General features: G+C 35.8%; 2 protein-coding genes across 3 annotated transcripts; one reads left to right on the forward strand and one right to left on the reverse strand.

The window, feature by feature from the left end:
* The first annotated feature begins 8,179 nt into the window (after positions 1 to 8,179).
* On the forward strand, positions 8,180 to 16,527 carry LOC141677253 (uncharacterized). 2 transcript variants are annotated; one of them, XM_074483097.1, is made up of 6 exons: positions 8,180 to 8,346; positions 9,312 to 9,992; positions 12,362 to 13,156; positions 14,245 to 14,352; positions 15,992 to 16,101; positions 16,206 to 16,527. In XM_074483097.1, the coding sequence occupies exons 1-6, from the start codon at positions 8,247 to 8,249 to the stop codon at positions 16,275 to 16,277; spliced, it is 1,866 nt and encodes a 621-aa protein (XP_074339198.1). In that variant the 5' UTR covers positions 8,180 to 8,246; the 3' UTR covers positions 16,278 to 16,527. The 2 variants fall into 2 exon arrangements, with proteins under 2 accessions (XP_074339198.1, XP_074339196.1); XM_074483095.1 differs by having other exon boundaries at positions 8,181 to 8,346; positions 12,335 to 13,156.
* A 272-nt stretch (positions 16,528 to 16,799) lies between these two features.
* Positions 16,800 to 20,013, reverse strand: LOC141677994 (uncharacterized). Its single transcript, XM_074484166.1, has 8 exons — positions 19,765 to 20,013; positions 19,575 to 19,664; positions 18,296 to 18,355; positions 18,164 to 18,203; positions 17,995 to 18,088; positions 17,384 to 17,443; positions 17,219 to 17,310; positions 16,800 to 17,134 (listed from the first exon to the last, which is right to left on the reverse strand). Exons 1-8 carry the CDS (start codon positions 19,884 to 19,886, stop codon positions 17,048 to 17,050), a joined length of 645 nt encoding a protein of 214 aa, XP_074340267.1. The 5' UTR covers positions 19,887 to 20,013; the 3' UTR covers positions 16,800 to 17,047.
* Positions 20,014 to 22,003: the final 1,990 nt, after the last annotated feature.

A 22,003-nucleotide genomic window follows, 5' to 3' on the forward strand; every position in this document is an offset into this window, starting at 1 on the left:
AACAATGGCACCCGTAGTAAAGATCATGTCACAGACCGGGTTCATCTATGAGAAGAACAACTTCACTGCCTTGGTCAATAAGGGGATTCAGCAATCTGAAGACTATCATAAGATGATGGACTTCGTGAAGAACTGCAAGTTAAGTTTTGCTATGCTGGAATCACCCACAATTTATTGTGAAGTTGTTGAGGAGATGTGGACAACAGCAATCTACAACTCTACTGACAAAACCATCACTCTGACCATCAAAGGTAATGTTTTCTGTATCAATAGTGATGTCATAAAAGCATGTTTCAAGATTCCTGATGATAATGTTACTGCACCACACACTGACACTGATATTGTCAATATGCTAAATTCCATTCATTATGCACTTCCTACTGCAAAACTAAGTGAAATTAGAAGACTAGGTCTTAGGAAGGAATGGAGTTACTTGTGTGATGTAGTAACTAAGGTCTTTTCTGGAAAAATCAGTAATTTTGATTCTGTGAACATTTCCATGCTTAACATGCTATACATGCTAGTTACAGACAAATATTACAACTTAAGTGATCTGGTTGTGTATGAGTTAGGTTATAAACTAGGTGACTTAGCCAAAAGAGGAAAGAATATTTACTATGCTAGATTTTTTATGCTTTTGGCTAACCATCTTTGTGAAGAGATTGTACTTGAGAACCCAACCAACAAATTAGCTTGTTGGGTTCAAGAGAGAAGAATCATTGCAGATCTGAACAGAGCCAACCATCACAAGGATGTGCCAATGTTCTATTTTCCTGTAATGCTGGCACCTCAGGTAAGTGAGGTAAGTTCATCTACACTCTCAACTATTCAAATCCCTTCTATTTCTTTGACTTCAGGCATAGCTATGGCAACTGTGACAATGACCAAACAGTTGCCTACCAAAGCTGCCAAAACAACTGCAATTCTTAAATCCAAATCAAAGAAAACCCCCTCTGGTATCTCTCAAAAGGTACCAGTTGAAAATCCTACCAAACACAAAGAGGGGAGTGTGAAGGAGGGTAAGATAGGTGAGGGAAGGGGTGAACATCAAAGAAACCCCAAGGATAAGGTTGAAGAGATAAGTGAATCCCAGCCTAGCCACACTGCAGTTTCCCAACAAACTACAGTGCTTAAAAAGGACAGAAGCTCATTTCTAGCTGTATCCTCCCAAAAGGATGTGGCTATTGAACAAAGCTCTCATCCAAGAGCACATGCCAAGAGGGTTAGGGACACAAGCCTACACCAAACTTACACTAGAAAGAAGAAATCCAAAACAACTGGGGATGCACAGGACACACACTTAGTGCAAACTGGTGCTAAAGACACAGTCCCTGCACCTTCTCAAATTCAGATTGATGTGGCTCCAATAAATGTGGAGTCACAGCCAAAATCTCTCTTGATAGAAGCCACTGAAACACAATACTCACCAACCAACTCACTGGAAGTGGACATGATAAACACTTCAATTCTTGATTCCCCTTCTTTAACTCTGTTGGGGAAGCCAAAATCTAGTGCAAGTGAGCATCATCTTTTAGATGATTTGTTGGCTCACTTTCCAATTCTTTCTGATTCTATTATGACATCTGTGCCTCAAATAACTTCAATTAACACAGAGTCAACAATAGTTTCTCTTCCCACCTCATTCATTTCTACTCTCTCGATGGATATTGCTCATCCGTCGAGTAGTGATTGTATCCCGACAAATAAGCTTAACAGCAGTTATCCGTCGGATAGCTTTACCCCTCACCCGACGGATATCATTTATCCGTCGAGTGTCTCTGCACAACTTCAAACTTCAATAATTTCAAGTGCAGAAGATTTGGTGGTAATACAATCACTCTTAGGACTGAGAGAGGAGAGTGTATTGAGTGAGAGGCTGGGTTGCTCCCAGGCAAAAGGAGAGGAAAATAGTGAATCTCAGCAATCCATTCATTCAGGATTGGCAAAAGTGAGTGAGAGGAGTCCCACCTTAGTAGGTGAAGGTAAGGGTGTGAGGGTGGGGAGCCAGGGTGAGACCCTGATGCAACAAAAGAGAGAACATGAGAGAAAAGCAGGTACTGGAGCAATAAGGATGGAGCCAGACATTGCTAGTGAGTCAATGATTGTGGATGATGCTGAAAAGGAAAGACAATTTCAGCAACATTACAAAGCTGTAATTGATAACATTTCCTTGGATGCTGACACTTTTACTCACCCTGTTTCAGCCTATCAACTGTTGGCTGCTCAGGGCAATGTGGAGGCAGAGCAGACTTTACACTTAGTGCACACCACAGAATCTCTTCAAAGAGATAAAGCTGCTGTCAACAGGATGCCTCCTCAAGCTGGAGAGCCATCTGAAGAATTTGGAGTAAATTCTGATGATGATGACTCTAGTTATTTGAATAGAAGCATGAACTTAGGGGGAGCTGAAGGCCAAAGTTCTGCTTTAAGTTTACCTGAATGGGCATGGGCAAAGGACTTTACACCAGGACAATTTGAGGTGTCTTTGGTAAGACATGTAACAGCTATTCAGCAAGCCCTTCAGGAAGTTTCAGATGCAGGTACCAAGGCTATTCTTAAAGCTCATCTAGACTCCTTGCACTTAATGAAGATCCAACACTCCGGACAAAATATCAGTGTGGATGAATTGAAAAAGGAGATAGTTGACTTAAAAACATACAACTCTGAGAAACTGGATTCACTAATGCCATATGGTATCATGCATGATTGATTACAAAGGTTGAGAAGAGAATCAGATTCTGAAAAGAAGAGAGCCAAGCTGGAGACCAGAGTTCAAATTATTGAGAATTCAGTGGCCCTACTTCTTCAAAATCAACAGACTCAGACAAATCTTCTCATGCAACTGGCTAAAGCACAAGGCCTAACTCCTTCACTTGATGATAACAAAAAGGGGGAGAGAGAATCAAGTAAGGGGGAGAAAGGACCAACTAAGGGGGAGAACATTGTAGTTCAAATCAGCAAAGTAATTGTACCTTCAATTACTATCTCCAAGCCACCAGTTGCAGATGGTATAGATCTTATAAATGCAGCAGCAGCAAGTTTGAAAGATGCTGATAAAGAAGAGTTGACTCTGATCAACTGGAAAAAGATTGATGAGGAAATACAGAGAAAGTTTCAATTAGTCAAGGAACCAGATCAGTCAGCAATCCATCACTCTCTTGTCAAGCCAATCAATGTGAATGAGATGAGCATGAACTATCTGGAGAAAGGACAATCTTCCTGCATCAAGACTACAAAGGTTGAGATGATTCTTAAACCAAGGGCAAACTATCCAAAATCATCTTTGAAGAACCCTATGGATACTGTGTATGAGACACCCAAGCCTGATGAAAAGAAGCTTCTGTCAAGATCTATTATTCTCTACAAAGATCCAGCTGATTCAGCCTCAAGAGAGAGAATTACAAAGATATTCAGAAATGGGAAGGAAATTTGTGTGGTAGCTGGACATCCACAATTTGCTCAAGCAAAGGACGAAGAAAAAGCCAGATTGAAGCAGGAAAAGAGGCAAGCTGCTCTAGATGCAAAGAAGTCTAAATAAAAGAAAGAACAGTTTGCTATCCTGACCAAGCTACAGGCTGTGAACTCTTCTCAACAAATTCCCTCTCAACCAACTCAAGCTACTGGATCAAAGAAGAAGATTGAAGAACAGAAGAAATCTCCAAGAAAGAAAGAATTGGCTAAAAGAACAAAAAGAAAGTTGGATATTGTTAACAAGGAATTGGAAGATCAATTTCCAATGGAATCCACTAAAGCTGAAACTCAAGCATCAAAGCCCTCTGTGGTATTTGAAGACATAAGGGTGGTGGACCCCTACAGGAACATACATGGAGAGCCTATTGTGCCAAAGGATGAGCCAATAGAGTGGGATAAATTACCAATTCCTGACTTCAACTTGCCAATTCTCACCAAGCAAAGAAGGACAAAATCAAGGGCAGTCAAGAAAGTGAAGCTGTCACCTCTCAAATCCAAGGCAGTAGTCAAAGCTCAACCCAAGATCAACAAGGGAGACTACTTGTACTTGTGTGACATCAAGGAATTTTCAGACCTAAACCTTTATCTGGAGGAGCTGGATGAGGTAAGGGCAATTGATACATACAGAAACCTACCTGAAAGGTTGGTATTCAAGTACAAAGGAGGAAGGGAGATTCAGTGGCCTCTTCACAGGATACTTCAAGAAAGCCAAGCTGTGTTGATCAAAGTCTATTCATCCTTCAAGAAAAACTTTGGGTTTAATGTAACTGCAAGAAGATTAGTATTGAAGAAGATTGAAGAGCTAAGGAGTGTTAGAGCCAAAGATGCACTACCCAAAACTCTTATCATCCCATACACAGGGAGAAGAGTGCATCTAAGGCCCTACTGGCTGATGGAATTCATGGATGACAAGGGTGTGAGAAGATTCTTCAGACTAGAAGACCAATTGAGTATCTCTAGCAATGAGACTCTTTTGGAAATGCAAGAAATATTAGATCTCTCAGAATCTGATGAATTAGAATTCCACAGACAGCTCCAGAATCAAATTGAAGAAAACAACAGAAAGCTTGGAAGAAGATCCAGACCTTCAAGAAACTAGAAAAATCTGCTCAGGCTAGAGGAGCATCTTGAATTGACTGTGAGCCAAACCTTGTATACCTTGTTTAAATTGAAGCACTTTCAGTTTTATCTACTTATCTTTAAAGATATATGTTTAGGATGTTTTGTTATCATCAAGTGTCTCTTAATTTATGGCTACAATTCCAGTAGACATAAATTGGGGGAGATTATTGTGAATATGTTGTGCACTTGATGATTACCTAAACAAAACATCTAAGTAGATTTTACTTAGTGAAATAATGTAGCACTCGACGGATAAGAATTATAGTCCCGACGGATAACTCAGTTTGAGTATCGACGGATGAGTAATTTATTATCCATCGAGTGAGTAGCTTATATAATGATAAGTTTGTAGCACAGTGTTGTATGCACCTTTGTATAGAATCTGTAGTAGCATATAAGTCATGTTGACTTTAACTAGATATGCAGAATAGGTTGATTAACTGTACATAAGCAATGTCTTGTAATTCTGTATAAGTGAAATGAAGTCAAGTGCCAAAATAGCTATCAACGGATGCTTAACAAAGCTTCGACGGATGATCAAATGACTTCCAACGGATGTTCAAAATAGCAGTCGACGGATGATCAAGTAAGTCATCGACGGATGATCTGAAAGTCGACGGATGATAATATCAAGATTCAAACATCAGTTGAACTGTGAAAGCTGACACACAGCCGTCGAGATTGGATACAAACACTGTGGAAGCCTATTAACTGGGTCATAGAGGACGAAAAGCAGCAAAGATCAAGACTGTTAGATTTTATATTTATTCAGTTCTTTTGACTTTGTAATCTTGGTAATATATATAAACCAAGAGAGTAGCAAATATAAAATAACTAAGAAAACTAAGTTAGCTTAGAAACAAACACAGAGAAATCTTTGTAAGCACTATCTTTAGCATTTCCTGTGTTCTTAGTTGTTCTATCTTGTAAAAGCAGCTGTGAGCATTTCTGCACACAGAGTTCTCTCGATATATTAATATATATATCTCTGGTGGAATTGTTTAAATCCACCAGAAAGTTTTTAAAGACTCTTGTTTTTGAATTACTCTTGTTTTGATTCATTAAAGTTTATATTCCGCATTGTGCTAATCAAAACAGATATATCTATAATCGAGTTGAACATTTTTATTTCAAGAAAAAGATAAAGAATTCCATTCAACCCCCCTTCTGTAATTCTTCCTATATTGATAAGGGATTAACAGTTTAATTATTTAACGATTAATATTTAATTATTAATTATTTATTAAATGATTTATTTATAATTTAAAAATCATAAAACTTGATTAAAATACTTTCTGATTTTTGGAAAATCATTCAAATAATTTCAGATCGTCGGAGAATATTATCTCGACTTATTTTAAATATTTTGAATATAGTTTAAAAAGAAACTCCCCCTTATTTACTTATCTGTTGACAACGGTCAACTCACATCCTTAGTACTTCCTCCGAAAACTTTCGGAAGTACATATATATATACGAGGTAAAAGCTGTGCCTATCAACAAGCAAAACGCTTGGGGAACTTCGATATAGTTCGATGATTCCAAGTATATGATAGGATTCTTAAAAGGACAAGTAGGGGTAGAGATCCAGTACTTCGTGGACTGGGAAGACTGCCATATTTATTTTCCGTATGAGAAGGTACCACGTGTACTGAAGGACATACGAAGCATATAAAGACCGAATGCGGCTTGGGTGACAACCAGGATGTTAGGAAGTCGTCCCTCTACATGTAGAAAAGGTTACTGTTACCGTTATATGACTGATCATCGTATCTCGGGGGCTCCAGTGAATGTCCTAATTCTTCCAATTGGAATTGTGATGCAATACCGTAACCCAAGCCTAGGTGCTGGGTTTACCATTAAGGTATTCACATGATAATAAATTCATTAAAAAAATTGTTTTCAAAAGAAGGTGTGTATCACCAAGGAAAACTATTTTTGAATAAAATGTAATTATCATATATGATATTTTTACTTGAGTTTATCATACAGTCATTTCATACTATACATTATTATGCTGGGCATTATAGCTCACACTTGTTTTCTTAAATTGACACAAACACAATAGTGAATCAAAATGCTTATCATGAGACTTACAGCCAGGAAACGGGTAGGAAACGGCCAGCTGTTTCGTAGGATGTTTGGTGTTGTACCACAGGTAGACCGAATAAGCTGGATTGGTTTTCAGTTATTTTTTAGTCCGGCTTATTTATAATTATGACTTATGTAAGAAAATGAATAGGAAACAAATATTTGGCCGACGGACTAGCCTTACTTAAAGGTTATTTCTCCGGTAAGACTTAATTACTTTTGGGTTGTAATAATTATCACTTTGTGGATTGATTTACTCTAGTAATGAATGGTTCGTTTCCAAGACAATAACCTATAAGTGTGTGTGTGATAAGTGTGGGGTCGTAAAAGTGTGAGTATTTATATATTGTGATACGAGGTATGTGTTATATAGTATTCAAGATGGCGTGGCCTCCTAGATCTTTGACCCCGGATTTTGGGGTGCCACAGACTTAAGACCGGATGACTAAGATCCAAGACCGACAAAAGCTAAGGAAGCCAAGTCCACAAAAAGGTTTCACGTCAACTTTGAAGAAACAGCGGGGAGTTATTGTCTAAGATAAGTTTTGTAGGTATTACATTTATTTTGAGGTGGTGACCCTTGTTTTACGCACCAAGACAAATACTTGTAAGGGTGTAAAGGCTTCTCCACCTACTAATGTAGCGAGTTTATTTTAAGGAAAAATCCCGGGTCTGGGAGAGGAGCTCGGGGACTGAAGTAGGGGTGAGCGAATTTATTAGAGGTTGCGTCATCGCGAAACGAGGATAAAATCGCCGTGTGGTATTTTCTTTCCTTGCACTTTATTTTTCCGCACATATAAACTGCATAACCACTCGGTAAAGTTTTAAAAAGGGATAAATTATTTTAAAACGCTATAACAATTTTTAAATCGGTAATTAAGCTATTTAACCTCCCTTCTAGCTTAAAATAGTCGTCTTACGGGACCTTACACCCCACAATCCCCATAATTTCTCACAAATTATTATGGACACAAAAGATAAATTATAGCCCTACCGATCGGCATTTACGATCCACTTTTTGACTCATAAAATAGGATTTCGAATACGGAGTGTTAGAATACTAACACATAATCAATGAATACAATATTTACCGATATTTTTACATGAGAACACCAAAATTGTACTGAAAAATTATCGATTCCGAGTACAATTCAATCACCTTTCACCCGTAGATATTAAACCTACACAAATTATAAGGAAAATCAACATACATTTAACTCCGAAATCACATACAACCATAATATTTTCATCACCGAAATTATCAGAACCCGAAGAAAAATGGTAAACATGATAAGATGCCCATTTTAATTAAATTATCTAAGAATATATACTTTATTTTATAACAAAATTCGCACAAATTAAAATAATATATACAATATTTCGAAACTTTTTAAAAAAATGATCGGTAACGAATCAAGTAAATTACATTTATGTATTCCTCTATTTTCCCGATTTTGGATATTAACACGGCGTTCTGCAACAGAAGGTCCTTTAAAATTATAAATATATTTATTGCAGAACTTATAAGTAAATCAAAACTGGTCCTGAGCTTGACAGTAAAAATGGTGGAAGAAGGGAGCCCACCTGATTGGGAAATGGTGGAAGCTGAGCCTCGACCTCCTACTCCTCCTACCCCTACTCTCCCTTTTTCTCCCTCTCAAGGTACCCCCACCTATACATACATACACACACACGTATATCTATATCTACTGCTTTTATTTCTGTTTCTTACAAGTTTTCATCTGGGGTTTTTCTTTTTGTTATTTTCAACAACCCCTTTTGTTTTCTTGTACTAAGAATTACTGTGTGTGTTTCAATTTTTTGATAATGTGATAAAGATTGGAACTTTATTGTGTTTTTATTAATTGTTGCCTCTGCTACTAAAGTAAAAACCATTGTGTGTGTTTTCTAGTTTTTGTATTTGAATAAAAAATTGAAACTTTAGAATGTTGGTTAAGAGTGCTTTTTGATGATATGTGTCTTGCTGCTATTTTTTTTTTTTGTGGTTGTGATTGTTGCCTGTTCCCGTAAAAGTAAAAAACCGATTAATTATTTGATAGTATTTATTGGGTGATTGATATGTTCTAAAGTCTTTGATTGGGGGGGGGGTGTTTTTTCTTTGGATTGGCTATGAAATAATTATTTTTGTATCTTGATCGGACTCTTACTAGAATCTCTGAGTGAAGGTTTCGGATTGTTATTGAGTTATGGTAGAGTAGTGGTAACTACCTTTTACTAATTGATCTTGATCTTGTGAATGAAGCTCGTGATATCCCTCTACATTCACCCATTTTCATACCCTATGCCGTGGATTAATGTCAAGTGTTTAACTTGGTTGTTAAAAGTTAAATGATATAGAGTTAAAAGTTAACTTGGATTAATGCCCATTTTATCTGGTTATTCTTGATGAAAGTGAGTTAAAACTAAATTGGAGTGCCTTCTTAATTGATTATGTGATCAGCTCTAGTAAGTAAAGTAATGATTCTACTTTGAAATAACCATAGCATATATACACTGAACCGGTCAGATTTAATTATGGTACCAGGGATACAAAAGTGGTCTTGTGCTTCTGTTTTTTCTAGTAATTAGGTGCTCACGCTTTGCAATATTTAACTGTTGGCATGCAGATATACATATGGGGATTGAACAACTAGAGGTCCAGGAAGAGGAAGAAGAAGATGGGCCACCACCTGGGTGGAATGTCATTCCTCAACTACAAAGTAACGTGGTGAATGAAAATATGGATGATGTTGATGATGAAGAAGAAGGGCCACCGCCTGGGTGGGACTTCACGCCGAAACGGGAACAACTATCGGGACATGAAAACAAAGGAATTGAGGAAGAAAGACAGCCAACGGATTCGCATTTCGTGTCTGTACCAAAATTAGAAAGAGAGAACGAGCATCAAGACATTGAAGACGATGGACCTCCACCTGGGTGGCCTTCCATACCTCCAACAAAACAAAATTTTAAGATTGAGAAGAAAGAAATCGAAGTAGGGACTGAGCTCGGGTCACAAGGTTTTCTTTCACCGCAAATTAGAATAAGGAGTGAGTTAGAAGCTGTAGAAGCTGAAGAAATTGGGATCCAGCATGAGAAGAGTTCCATTGATCTGCTACAACCTATTGTGGAGTATAAACAAGGTAATGAAGGACCACAACCAGGGATGAATTCTATACTTCTACCACAACCTCAACCTATTGTACAATATAAACAAGATAATGTACCGCAACCAGGGATGAATTTTATATTTCAACCACAACCTCACGTGACCTCTCCAATGGCACCATCCCCATTGCAAATTTCAGGTCTTTTTCATTATCTTTCCTTTTAATGCATGAGATTTCCTTTACTATTGCTTAAACAGTAACATGATTAATGTCAGTTTTTTAGTGTTAACTGAAAAGTATAATGCATAAAAACTTCTGGCTCTCATTGTATTAAATAAATTCTATTATCAAGTCCGGTTCTCTTTCACTCTTACAGTCAAACTGTTTTACTGCTTTTGTCTTTAATTAATATTGTAAAATCGTCTTAATTATTTGTGGTTTTATGTCAAAAAGCATAACAAACTTTATTTGCTTTAAGATGTTTCAAGACAGCCCCAAGTTAAAAACATATGACCGTATATCACGCCATCCTGGATTTCTTTAACATCTTTGCTGTTACCATCTGGGATCTTGCGCATGCTTAGTATCAACTTGCGCAGAAGAATAAAGAATTTTTACTCTATCACAGTCATCACCAGAAGCCCCATATTTCTATATATTTAGTGTACCAAAATCTAAGAGCCAAAACTATAGCAAACTGTTGTAACATTCAAATTTATTTTGATGATAAAAAGAGTTTTCTACTACCCTAAAAAAATCTTTTCAATGTTTTCAGATTACTTCTAGCCTTTTAAGGCTGTTGGTAAGTTGACTAGAAAAACACTGTAGTATGGCGTTTTTGGTTCAATCGTCATTATGAAAGGGTGTGATTCTGTCCCTAAAGTAGGAAGAGTTTAGGATGGAGGGGACGACTGAATTTAATTGTTATTTGTGCATTATTGTGGTATCAGATATTCAAGTGTGTTTTGGTTTAATTTATATAGGTGGTGGTCAATTTAAGGTTCAAACATATGCAATGGTCCATATAGTTCAATATATGTATATGGCCCCCAAGTAAGAAGAGAAGTGAAAAAACTAGATGTAATAAATCTTTATGGTTTATGAGACACCCAACAAGTGTTCAGAGATTTGGCATTAAAATATATACTCCCTCCGTCGCATTTTGTAGAGCCACTTTTTTCTGCACGCAAATCAAGACGAACAGGGGAGGTACTTCTAAATAATATATCTTCGAATTTTTGATTTTGTACAAAAAATTAATGTTTATAGATTTAAATGATAAAAAAATTTATTTACAAATACCTCTTCCAAACGCATTGAAATGCGTGAAAAAGCAAGTGACTTATATATTTAGGACGGAAGGAATATATATATATAGTCTTTCTGCTTCGCACTCATCGTGAACACATTTTCTTTTTCTTTGTACCTAAGTGTTTGTCCACATTCCCAAATTATGGTAAAATAAATTTTCTGATTCCTTTGTTGTCCTTCAACATTTTATTTTATTAATGTTGTAAAACATATTTGAGGTTTTTTAATATCTATATCTGAGTGGGGACAAAGTTGGAAAGTGGTAAGTATCAATCTAGTTAATATGAATGGTAAAAGGAGGATTTTTTTTATTGTGGACAAAATGAGTGGGACGCGCAGGGGAGGGGGCTGGGGGAGTATTATTGATCAGTATTGACTTGATACCAATATGCAGCTACTACTTTTTTCTGAGTCATACTATCTCAATGTTATAGAATCGTTGAAGCAGACCTCAGTTATGTATCGTGAATCTGGTTGTCCACATCCCCATTAAAAGAATTTTGAATACTGATGGAAATGCTAAACCCAAGGGGACTCTTTGATTGAACTTTTGTTCTGTTGCATTGGAGCTTGAAAAAATAAGTCCATCCTTGTTCTGTATGGCGTACCATTCCAAATGTTGAGCCTCTTTATTTGGATAATAATTACAATTTAAATATGTAGAGAGATGATGCACATCCTAATCAAGGACCTGTAAGAAGGAAATCTGTTTGAACATTAAAGCATTGTTTTTTTTTAAATTGCAGTTTCTTTTATCAAACATAGAATAAAAGTAAAACTAAGATTGTCTGGGAAAGTATGAACACTATGGGTAAAATACTGAATTTACTTAATTTTCTCTGATTTACCTGATAAAACTAAAACAAAAACTAAAGGAGTGACTTTAAGCTCATAACTTTGTCTGTGAAAATATCAACTCTAAGTGGCAATTATAACCTTCATAACTAGCATTTCTGAGCATAAAGCCTATTTTCTTGAATAGATTTGATGAGATCATATTGTTCAAGTAAATTACATAAAGTGTTTTTGCTAAATGAATTACATAAAGTTATTGATTAGTACAATCAAAATGTGTGCAATATAAACTTAGCAAAAAAAACGGATTAAAATAATTGGCAAAAAAAATAACAAAACAACAAAATCGTCTATGTGCTGCATTCCCTTGTATTGGGGTATATGAAATTATATCATTCTTCAAATCAGAAAATCTAAATTTGTCGTGAGCTCAGATACAGATATAAAACAAGTGATTGCAGACGAGGAAGGGCCTCCACCTGGGTGGCATTTAGCAGAGCCAAATAAAACCAAATGTGAGCAGCAAGACATCAAAGAAGGGGTATCATGTGGATGGACGCCTCCGACAAAACCAAAAACAGAGCTTCAAAAAGATATGATTATAGAAGGTGCAGAAGGGCCTCCACCTGGGTGGAACTCGATAGGGAATAATAATATCGACAGTGAACATCAAGATGTCAAAGAAGGGGACTCACATGGACGGGCGTCTCCTGCAAAAATCAAAACTGAGCTTGAAAATCAAAATTTCTTAGAAGGTGCAGACGAAGAAGGGCCCCCACCTGGGTGGCATTCAGTAGAGAAAGATAAAATGAGCAGTGAACATCAAGACATCAAAGAGGCATCGAATGCATTGACGTCTCCTAAAAAACCGAAAACCGAGCTTGAAAAACAAGATACCATAAATGAAGGACCACTGCCTGGCTGGAATCACGTGCCCCTGCCCCAAAGCAGAACAGGTAGTGAACATCAAGCACTGAAAAGCGAAGAGCCTCCACATGGTTTACATTTAGGCCCTCCTCCACTACCAAAATTAGAGAGTATAAAACAAGAGATTGGAGAAGTAACGCCTAAGAGCATGTCAAATTCTGTGTGTCAACTACTGAAAATGGGAAATGGTCAGCATGAAGTCAAAGAAGAAAGGTCTCAACCAGGATCAAATTCTATGCCCCCACCGTCACCTCAAGTACAGTCTCCGATGCCGACAAAGACTCCCTTGTCAACAGCTCCTAGAACAACACAATCTGGAAGTCATTTAGGTGAATCTTTAATGGGTATTTACATTTATTATTTCACTAAATGATTCACTTTTTTCATGCATTGTCTTTAATTTCTCGAGAACTATTACTATAAAAGTCAGATAAGGTCTTAAAAATAGTGTAAAAATTATTATCATGCGCACTTGCATGAATCCTATTATCTGAAAATGTATAACTCATTTAAGAACTTCGTTTCCTTAATCAACATCTTACTATCTTGTTCATTTGATTATCTATGTCTTTTTTTTAAATAGCTTTGCTGATTAAAGAAAAACATCCTTGATGCTACATGTTTTGTTCCTTGGCTGCTGAGTTCTCTTTTTTTTTTTTAATAATTCTGTGTTGTTATTGTATGCTAGTAGTGGTGTGAGTGTAGTTGAGCTCAATTACTAATATGCTGCTGGATGCAGAGTTTTAAGTTATATTGAGGATAACGTTTTTTTTATAAAAAATTGGAACCTTTTTGTATAAAAAACAAATTTTGATAATGGGTAAGAATTGACTTTGACTTCACTGACAGAGAAGCCAACCAAGGAACAGAGATGATGATGATTGACGGGTTCCACTAAGAAAAAGATACGCCAATTTTGAGGCTCCTATTCAATAAATGAATTAGAGTATTTTTCTTCTATCTGAATTAAGAGTATTTCTGATGGTTGTAGTCTTGAAAATAGTTTGCATTACATGTTGCTCTCAATTGTAAGCTTTTCGGTATGATCTGTGTTATCCTATCAATAAACTTCCAGGCCTAAAAGAATATAAAGTAATAATGGTTTCATTTTAATAATACATTATAATTATGTTCTTTTTAAAATGTAATGCTTTGTGATGTCTTCTCATTTGTGAAATCATTGTTTTATGTGATTTTTAACTACTTTGTTGAAATGTACAATTTTTTCTTCTGAAGTCATGTTTATGGTAAATATTGTCAATTTTTTTACTTACTGGTGTTAACTCAAACAATGCATATGCATATGGTATTTGCATATGATAAATGCCATTTATTTTCTACCATTCGGTTGGATGGCCGATCTGTCATTGTCATCATCACACTGATTTTCTAGATGCAATTTTTTTTTCTTTTGCAGAAATGGGTCAAATGGTGTGTGGTTCCTGTCATCGCTTGCTTAGCTATGCACGAGGAGCTAAATATGTAAAATGTTCGTGTTGTCAGACTGTCAACCTTGTTCTCGAAGGTTTTATCCTTTCCTGTTTACTGAAATGACAATCACCTATCCGAAGTTCTTAATGATCCAACTGACATTTTCCCGTCTTTCAAATATGTGCATAAAAACATTAGACTTAGATATGTATTTAAGTTATTCACATATTGATAGAAACATCATAAGATTACTGCTATACTCCATGGGCATCTATGATATCCATATTTCGTTATAAACATCTTAAGACCAATTTTTTTGTCATAGGGATCTAACCTGAACGACTGAACTGCTAACGGCAAATAATTATATCTTTTGATCTTTTTCCTGAATCTAAATTCTTTGTTAAAATATGGAATTGCATTAGCACTCAGATAATTTGACACAATTAAAATTTAACAAATATTAGGTGTATCTAAAACATTTTAGTATTCACAGGACTAAAAAGTTAAGGAGAGAGGCTGTGAATTGTGAGTGGTTCTGAACTGTTCACTTTATAAGTCTGTATCTCCTGCCCGGTTAATGTGTGGAACCAGATATTTTTGAGTTTAGTGTTTCCAGTATTGGCTAGAGATTAGCCGTCACAACTCACAAATCAGTTCAGCTTCAATTCCGTCATTTTTAAGTAGTTGTACTCAAAAGATTATGTACACTAAAAAATATATTGAAAATAATACATTGTGATGCAGGATAGGTCCATGAGACATGGATTGACCAAGTAAAATATATGATTCTAGATCTATTAGTTCTGTAGTCTATTTGTAGCTTTTTATAATCATTTTCTAATCAGATACAACAGGAATTCTCTATTAGAATTTAAGTCAGTTTAGGAAACTCTTGTAGGTAGGGGCAAGAAACCATTTTTTAGATCATAAAAGTGTTTATAATTGAGATTAATTTTGTTGTTGAATTTGTCTTCTGTTGTGAGAGATATACCATTGGAACTGTTCTACAACTGTTGCCTCATTCACCATCCTCTATGATGTCTACTTAAATTGATAATAACATATCAATATTATGTATATTAACCACTTAGAAGTTAAAATAGAGAGGCACAAATTATACTTAAAGTTAAGGATTTGGTGGGGAAGTAAGTAAAAAATGCTAAGAAGGACAAACTTAGACATGAATGAACAACTTGTTTGATAGACAATAAGGAACGTAGAGTTTACTGCCTTGACGTGATATGTTTCCCAGAACTTAGTGTCATTCTAGTTGCATGTTGTAAACCTCATTGTCAAAACTTATACAGTTTACAATAGCATCCCAGCAGGACTCTTACACTTATAAACTAATTTAATAACCGACTAGTACCAAGTTTCTTAGAGAAGAAAATACACTCAAATAACACATACTGTGATGAGTTCTGTGTACTTGAAATGCATTTTTACTATCATGGTACTTATAATTCTGTCTTCTCCATAAGCCAGCAGAGGCACATATAATTTTAACTTTTTTCTTTTCTCTTTTTGCTAAAACTATGTAATTTATAGAAGTCATAGTTTTTTAAAAGTTTCAGAGACCAAGGTCTAGATATAAGTTGTTCATAATACAGTATATACATTTCATTACTGCATGAAAGCAAGGCCATCAACTAAATTTTGCTCAACTGAACTGTTTGTTTTCCTGAGGTCTTCAGGACATCTTTTTAATTGTTATATAATTTCTTTGGCAGCTCATCAAGTTGGCCAGGTAAAATGCGGTGGGTGTGAAGTACTGCTGATGTACCAGTTCGGAGCAAAGGCAGTTCAGTGCGCACCTTGCCGTCACGTGACTGAGATTGTGGTTTGTAATTTTACAATTTCTTTGACACATGCACGAGGTTATGATGGTTTCGGATTGAGTTTCTGATTAGTTTTATTTTTACTTCCTTTTTTGTGTGTATGAAGGCGCAAAACAGACGACCCCCCCTTTCTGTACAGCAGGCCCGTGGTCGACGTCAAGGAATCTCTAAACGCTAGACTAACATGGTTATTTTTGCATATAAGCTTGGAAGCTGGATAATGGAGCATTGTAGTCCATGATAGTAGGAAATCTTGGTTTAGATAGTTAGGAATCTTGGTCCCTAAATAGATCAAAATAATTTTATCAGAACGTATGTTCCCTTTAGAAAAAAACAATCACATATTGACAATAGAATGTTAAATTATGCAATTTTTACATCTTTCTTTAGGATTTTAATGCAAAAATGTTGCTCTATAATTACAAGTATTCCCCTCTTCGAGCCTCAAATGATAATCTAACACTTTTCTCTTAAGTATAAACTACCACAAAACATTCACACTGTTCAATAGAAATTTCGAAAATTTGATTCAGAATTCTTTCTAGACAATTTAGGAAATTCTAATTATGAATTTCTAACGATAGCTTATGCTTTGGTAAACAATAAAGTGATTGGAATAGATTAATGGTTCAGTACTCAATAATGTTACCCTGAAGCTTATAAAATCAGCAATTGCATCTGCAGAAGTTGTGCAAGAATATAAAGTAATAGGAAGATATTAATACTTGGTATATATTAGTAGGTATATACGTTTGGTTACAGTACAGAAGACAGCACTGATGGGAAGTTATCCAAACGAACTCTGAAATCAGAGGATTAAGAAAAGCCAACAATTCTGCTACTGAGTTACAAACATAAATTGATCATCTAAAGTGTGAGGGTCTGATATACTTGGTATTTGGTATGAAACACGTTTATCAATATGTTCCTGGAATTTCCTTCAAGCTTTCAGTCATCAGCTGGGAAGTCATCATCTGATTCAGGTTCGAGAAAGGATCCTAGAGTCTTTCTTAAAATGCTGAACGTTTTGTCATCCTGTAAAGCAGAGAAGATTGTATACTTAATTGATGTTGCTGCTGGCAAATGTGTGCGTCTGTATGTGAGTGTGTGTGTGGTTACCTGTTTCTTCTTTTTAAGCGATTCTTCGAGTTCAGCAATTTTGTTGGCGCACACTTTCTCGTGTTCTGCTATCAAACTCTTCTCCTTCTTTCCTGAAACCCATTACAAAAAAAAATAAATTGACTATAGTTGTTAACATGAAGTCAGGGGAGCCAAGCTTCTCACGCTGTTGCTCATATCGATTGAATAGCTTTTCCATCTCTTCTTCATATTTGGAAAAGGTATCTGCAATACATATATAAAATTTAAATAGATACAACTTGGCAAAAAAATAGGTCGATAAGATCCGTAGTAGAATAGTTGCGTAGTACCTAGTTTTGCTCCAATCAGGGTACTAAAAAAAGTAATCTATTCTACACTCTTAACAGTATCATGCTTATGTTAGTGCGCAAAAAATGGCATCATGGAATCCAGCAAGGCAAGGCATGTAAAATAAGAAAGACCTGCTTCACTAACATGTATTTTGGCACACAACACCAGTATCTTCATAAATGGTATATGTATAGGATATTATCCACTTCTATTAGTGAACAACTTGATGATACTAACCCGCACTGCATCCTAGATTATCCATTTCTATTAGTAAACAACTGAATGATTTTACTCACATGCATTTTTATAAGATGATAATGGAAGTGCTTAGGAAATATTGCTAAAGTTACTAATAAACCTATTGCAAGCTGTCATGATTTACATTTACACTAACTCATTATTCGTTTCTTTTTTGGGCTGTGGATGTATCAAGATCATAAGGATACCAAACTAATAAGATGTACCTTGTAGAGCCTGGACATGTGCAGCTTTCTCTTTGGTGAATTTCTCACAAAGGGCTTGAAACTTAGCAGCCTCACTCTTCAGCAAGTTTTCACACTGCAAAAGAAATCAGAAGCATATTTAACCAAAGCAGCAAGTAGGTATACAAAACTACCATCGCCATTTGCAAACCTCTTTTGAGCTCTTTGACAGGGCCTTGCCAAAGCTTTGCCTGACAAAAGAAAGGAAGAAGCACTTATTAGAGGAAAAATGTGAAAAGAACTGCTTAAATTTAAGTGCACGTGATACTTAATTCTTTATCACCTTTCCTTTTCTATTTTTGACTTCAGTTCATCAATCCTTGCTTTAATATCCGAAGATACACTGTCAGGAAGACATTTATTAACAGTCAGTAAACAGTTCATCAGATAAATTGCAAAAAAATTGTCCAAACATAAGCCACCTGTTTCAAATGCCACAACAGATAAATCACACATTCTTGCAATAATGATTTCGTTACAAAATAATAATAGCATCTTATAGAAAGCAAGCAAGCATCCCATGGGAATGTAGAATCAAAATGCTGCAGAACTGTCAACCTAAAAAGCAAGATGATTACGAGTTCTGCAAGTAACATTGCTGTAATCTAATTCATGTATCATGATTATCACTTCAGTCAGATGAAGATGAACACATAATCACAGATAGACATAACATGTACTGATGCACCCAACAACACCATTGAGAATGAAGCTATAATAAACAAGATCAAAAAAATCTGGTCACTGTAATTGTGCCTACAGCTGAATAGTATCACTCTTAGTTGTATATATTAATATAAAACCATATGCAGTATAGTAAGGCTGCAATAGCTACAAAATATTTCATATCCAACAATGTTGATAGGTGGCTCTAATAAACAAATAACAAGCTATAAACACAAGCAGTAGATCTTTAACAGTTTTACACACAATAGCAACACAAAGACACGCGCGTCACACACTCACAGCTATACACTTAAAAAATACAGAGTACTAGTAAGTAACAACAGCCAAGTTCATCATATAGACAAAACTAGGTTCAGTACCACAGAGTTAACTAGTTAAGCTAATCCTTAAACACACGTGTTTGTGGACAATTTCAATAAAATCCCAAAGTAATCAGAAATTAATCACTCAAAACACGAGACTGAGTTTCATAAACATTCAGAGTCAAACCTATGCAGTCACACACAAAAATTTCTGTAGATCAAATGCAAATACGTCAGACTGCAAATAGAATTATTTCATTAATCAACACAATCCGTGCACCAACACGAAAGTGCACAAATGTACACATCGAAGGATAGAGAGTACTAGTATCTTAACAGAAAATCTGTAACCAACAGATAATTAAAATATCTATTAAACTACCGAATCCTTAAACAACACACAGGCGCACACACAAATACACAAAACTGTCCAAATTGAACAATTCAGAACAGTAATATCTAAAAAATTCTATAAACAAATCAAGCGAGAGAGGAAATGCACAAATTACTCAAATTAAATTCGACATGAAAAATAGAATCAGTAATCAACTAGAGAGAGAGAGAGAGAGAGACCTGGAGATAGTTTCTTCGTTCTTCTTCTGACCGTCTTTCTGAGCTTTCTCTTTGATCTGCTGCAACGCCGTCATGATTCCTTTAATATCACTACAATTTTCAAACATTTACTCATATTAGATCATCAAACTCGCACAGATCTCACAACAAACACACACATAAACAGAAGACGAAGATAAATCAAACTTACTTGGAGAACTCAGGACCGAAATCATCGTCGTCATCGACAATCACTCGCTGCTTGAGCGATTTCGAAGGCTCTATTGCCTCCGACGATCTCTTCTTCTTCGAGCTTCCTTTCGCTGCTGACATCTCGAAAACTGTGCAGTGTGTGTTTTGTGTGTGAAAATTGGCGCTAAAATTTTGAGAAATGTGTCAAGTGTGTGAATTTTGAATTTGAATTGAATATTTTAGGGGAATCGTACCGGCTTGCTGTGTATGTAGATGTGTGTGTATAGAGGGCGACTAAACTAGTGGAGTGGGCTTGAAGAGATGGTTTATGGCCCATTTGTGGATTGTTTGTAATAGTTATATTAGCCCGGCCCAGGAAGCGGATTAATTAAAAACTCATTATTAATTATTAATAAAATGTGACTTGGTATTTTTTATCAGAAAAAATGAACTGTATATAAACCTTAAAAATAGAAATTGGATACGTAGTAGATTTGATGATGTAAAATAAGAGGAATTCAAATTTTTAAATCCATTTTGCTCGTTATAATATTTCTTTATTTATAATAATTTTCAAATAAGACTATGGAGTGATTTTGAGAAGAAACTATTAACGTAGCAACATGAAAAATATAAAATAAAGACTTAATTGCACTATGATGGCCTGAGTTATAATTTTTTAGCACAAAAATGACTAAAATATAAAGTTAAGCGCTCGCATGACCAAACTTTAATATTTTTAACAATCGATTGCTTTTCGTCAGAATTCACAAACAGACGTTAACTCGCCAGGAGTATAACAGGATTAAAATATTGCAACGACTACTTTCTGCACTATGGACATGTGTCTATATATTACACATACAGTAAATTTCTAAACTTGAAGAAGATAAAAGATACTCAAACTCTTACAAATTACTAGCTTTCAGCATAAAATCATGACATATAAGTGTTATTGTGGAAATTGGGCCGTGGAAAGGATTGCTCGCACGGATGTAAATGCAGGTCGTAAGTTTGCTGGGTGTGGTCTAGGCAGTTGTGGCTGTGATTTTTTCAGGTGGGTGAATGGGTGCGTAAGGTGTAGGAATCTGGTTATGGAAGTGGAGAGGGTGAAACTGGAGGCTAGAAGATGGAAGATTAGCTTTCTGTTTTTATTATTGTTATTATGCTTTATGTTAGTTTGTAATATTCCTCATGTTGAATATGTAAAATCAGATGTTTGATTAATGTTATTGCAGATGTGAATACTTGCAATTGTTAACTTGTAGTTATGTGCACTAAAAGATAAACATACACACTTTTTATGAACGCAGAAAAGGCTTGATTGATATCATTCCATTAGCATCATTCACAATTTCGGTCATAGTACATGTTGGCCACAAAATAGTATATAGTAGCATCTAGTGACAAGTTTGTAAGGCTTGGAGCCATTAATTCTAGCTATTACATACGCCAACAACCATATGACTTGCAAAAATAGTGTCTTAAAACTGCACACCTATATCCCCAAGAAAAAAGATCAAGTGCCATAAATATAGTCACCAATATTAGATCTAAAAACAAAGTTTCTTGTCAAGGCCAACAAAAAAACATAGAACAAAGATCACGTCTCCCATTAATTCATCTCTTTCTCTTTAGAGTTTCCTTCCTGGCCTGGTGAGCAAAGGCAGATGTTGAACTTGCTTGAGTGTCACCAGCTTGTCTATCATTCTCATGCTGATGCATCATCTCGGGGATGGTATTTTGATGTTGTTGCTGTTTCTACATAGGAAAATGCATTATAAGTAGGTCTGTGTTTAAACCTAATGTATTTAAGTTGATTTTAAGTAAGCCTTACCTTCTGGTGCACAGGTCCTTGAATTATGCCCTGGCTGGTTGCATGTTTTGCATAAACAAGTAGTCTTAGCAATGTTAGGCACCATACCCTGTTCTGCAGCTTTTTTAATGGCATCATTTTTCTATAATTAGAAGATAACAGACCATTAGGGTTGTTGACTTATAACCATATAAGTACCATATATATGAATTACAAGATAAGTACCTTGGCAGGACAAGTCCTAGTGTTATGACCCCTTGCCTTATAGTAGGTACAATTAACAATTGTCCCAGCCTTGCTGAGTTTAGTGGAATCTTCAGAAATATCATTTCTGGTGTTTCTCTTTTTTTTTGGTCTTCCTGCTGGTGTCTTCACAGCTGGAGGCAAAGGCCTTGGCTCAGAGGCTTGTTCCCAAAATTCAGGACTCACAATTGGCTCCAAT

This window comes from Apium graveolens, chromosome 8, assembly GCF_009905375.1.
Source record: "Apium graveolens cultivar Ventura chromosome 8, ASM990537v1, whole genome shotgun sequence".
NCBI classification, from domain to species: Eukaryota; Viridiplantae; Streptophyta; class Magnoliopsida; order Apiales; family Apiaceae; genus Apium; species Apium graveolens.

What these genes read in the sequence shown, in the direction of transcription:
- LOC141677253 (XM_074483095.1), top strand. Translation starts at nt 8,247, where the DNA reads ATGGTGGAAGAAGGGAGCCCACCTGATTGGGAAATGGTGGAAGCTGAG. An exon ending in ATCCCCATTGCAAATTTCAG is followed by an intron (nt 9,993 to 12,334) that starts GTCTTTTTCATT and finishes TCGTGAGCTCAG; the next exon opens with ATACAGATATAAAACAAGTG. An exon ending in GTCACGTGACTGAGATTGTG is followed by an intron (nt 16,102 to 16,205) that starts GTTTGTAATTTT and finishes GTGTGTATGAAG; the next exon opens with GCGCAAAACAGACGACCCCC.
- LOC141677994 (XM_074484166.1), bottom strand. Translation starts at nt 19,886, where the DNA reads ATGTCAGCAGCGAAAGGAAGCTCGAAGAAGAAGAGATCGTCGGAGGCA. An exon ending in TTCGGTCCTGAGTTCTCCAA is followed by an intron (nt 19,665 to 19,764) that starts GTAAGTTTGATT and finishes TGAAAATTGTAG; the next exon opens with TGATATTAAAGGAATCATGA. An exon ending in AACGAAGAAACTATCTCCAG is followed by an intron (nt 18,356 to 19,574) that starts GTCTCTCTCTCT and finishes TCTTCCTGACAG; the next exon opens with TGTATCTTCGGATATTAAAG.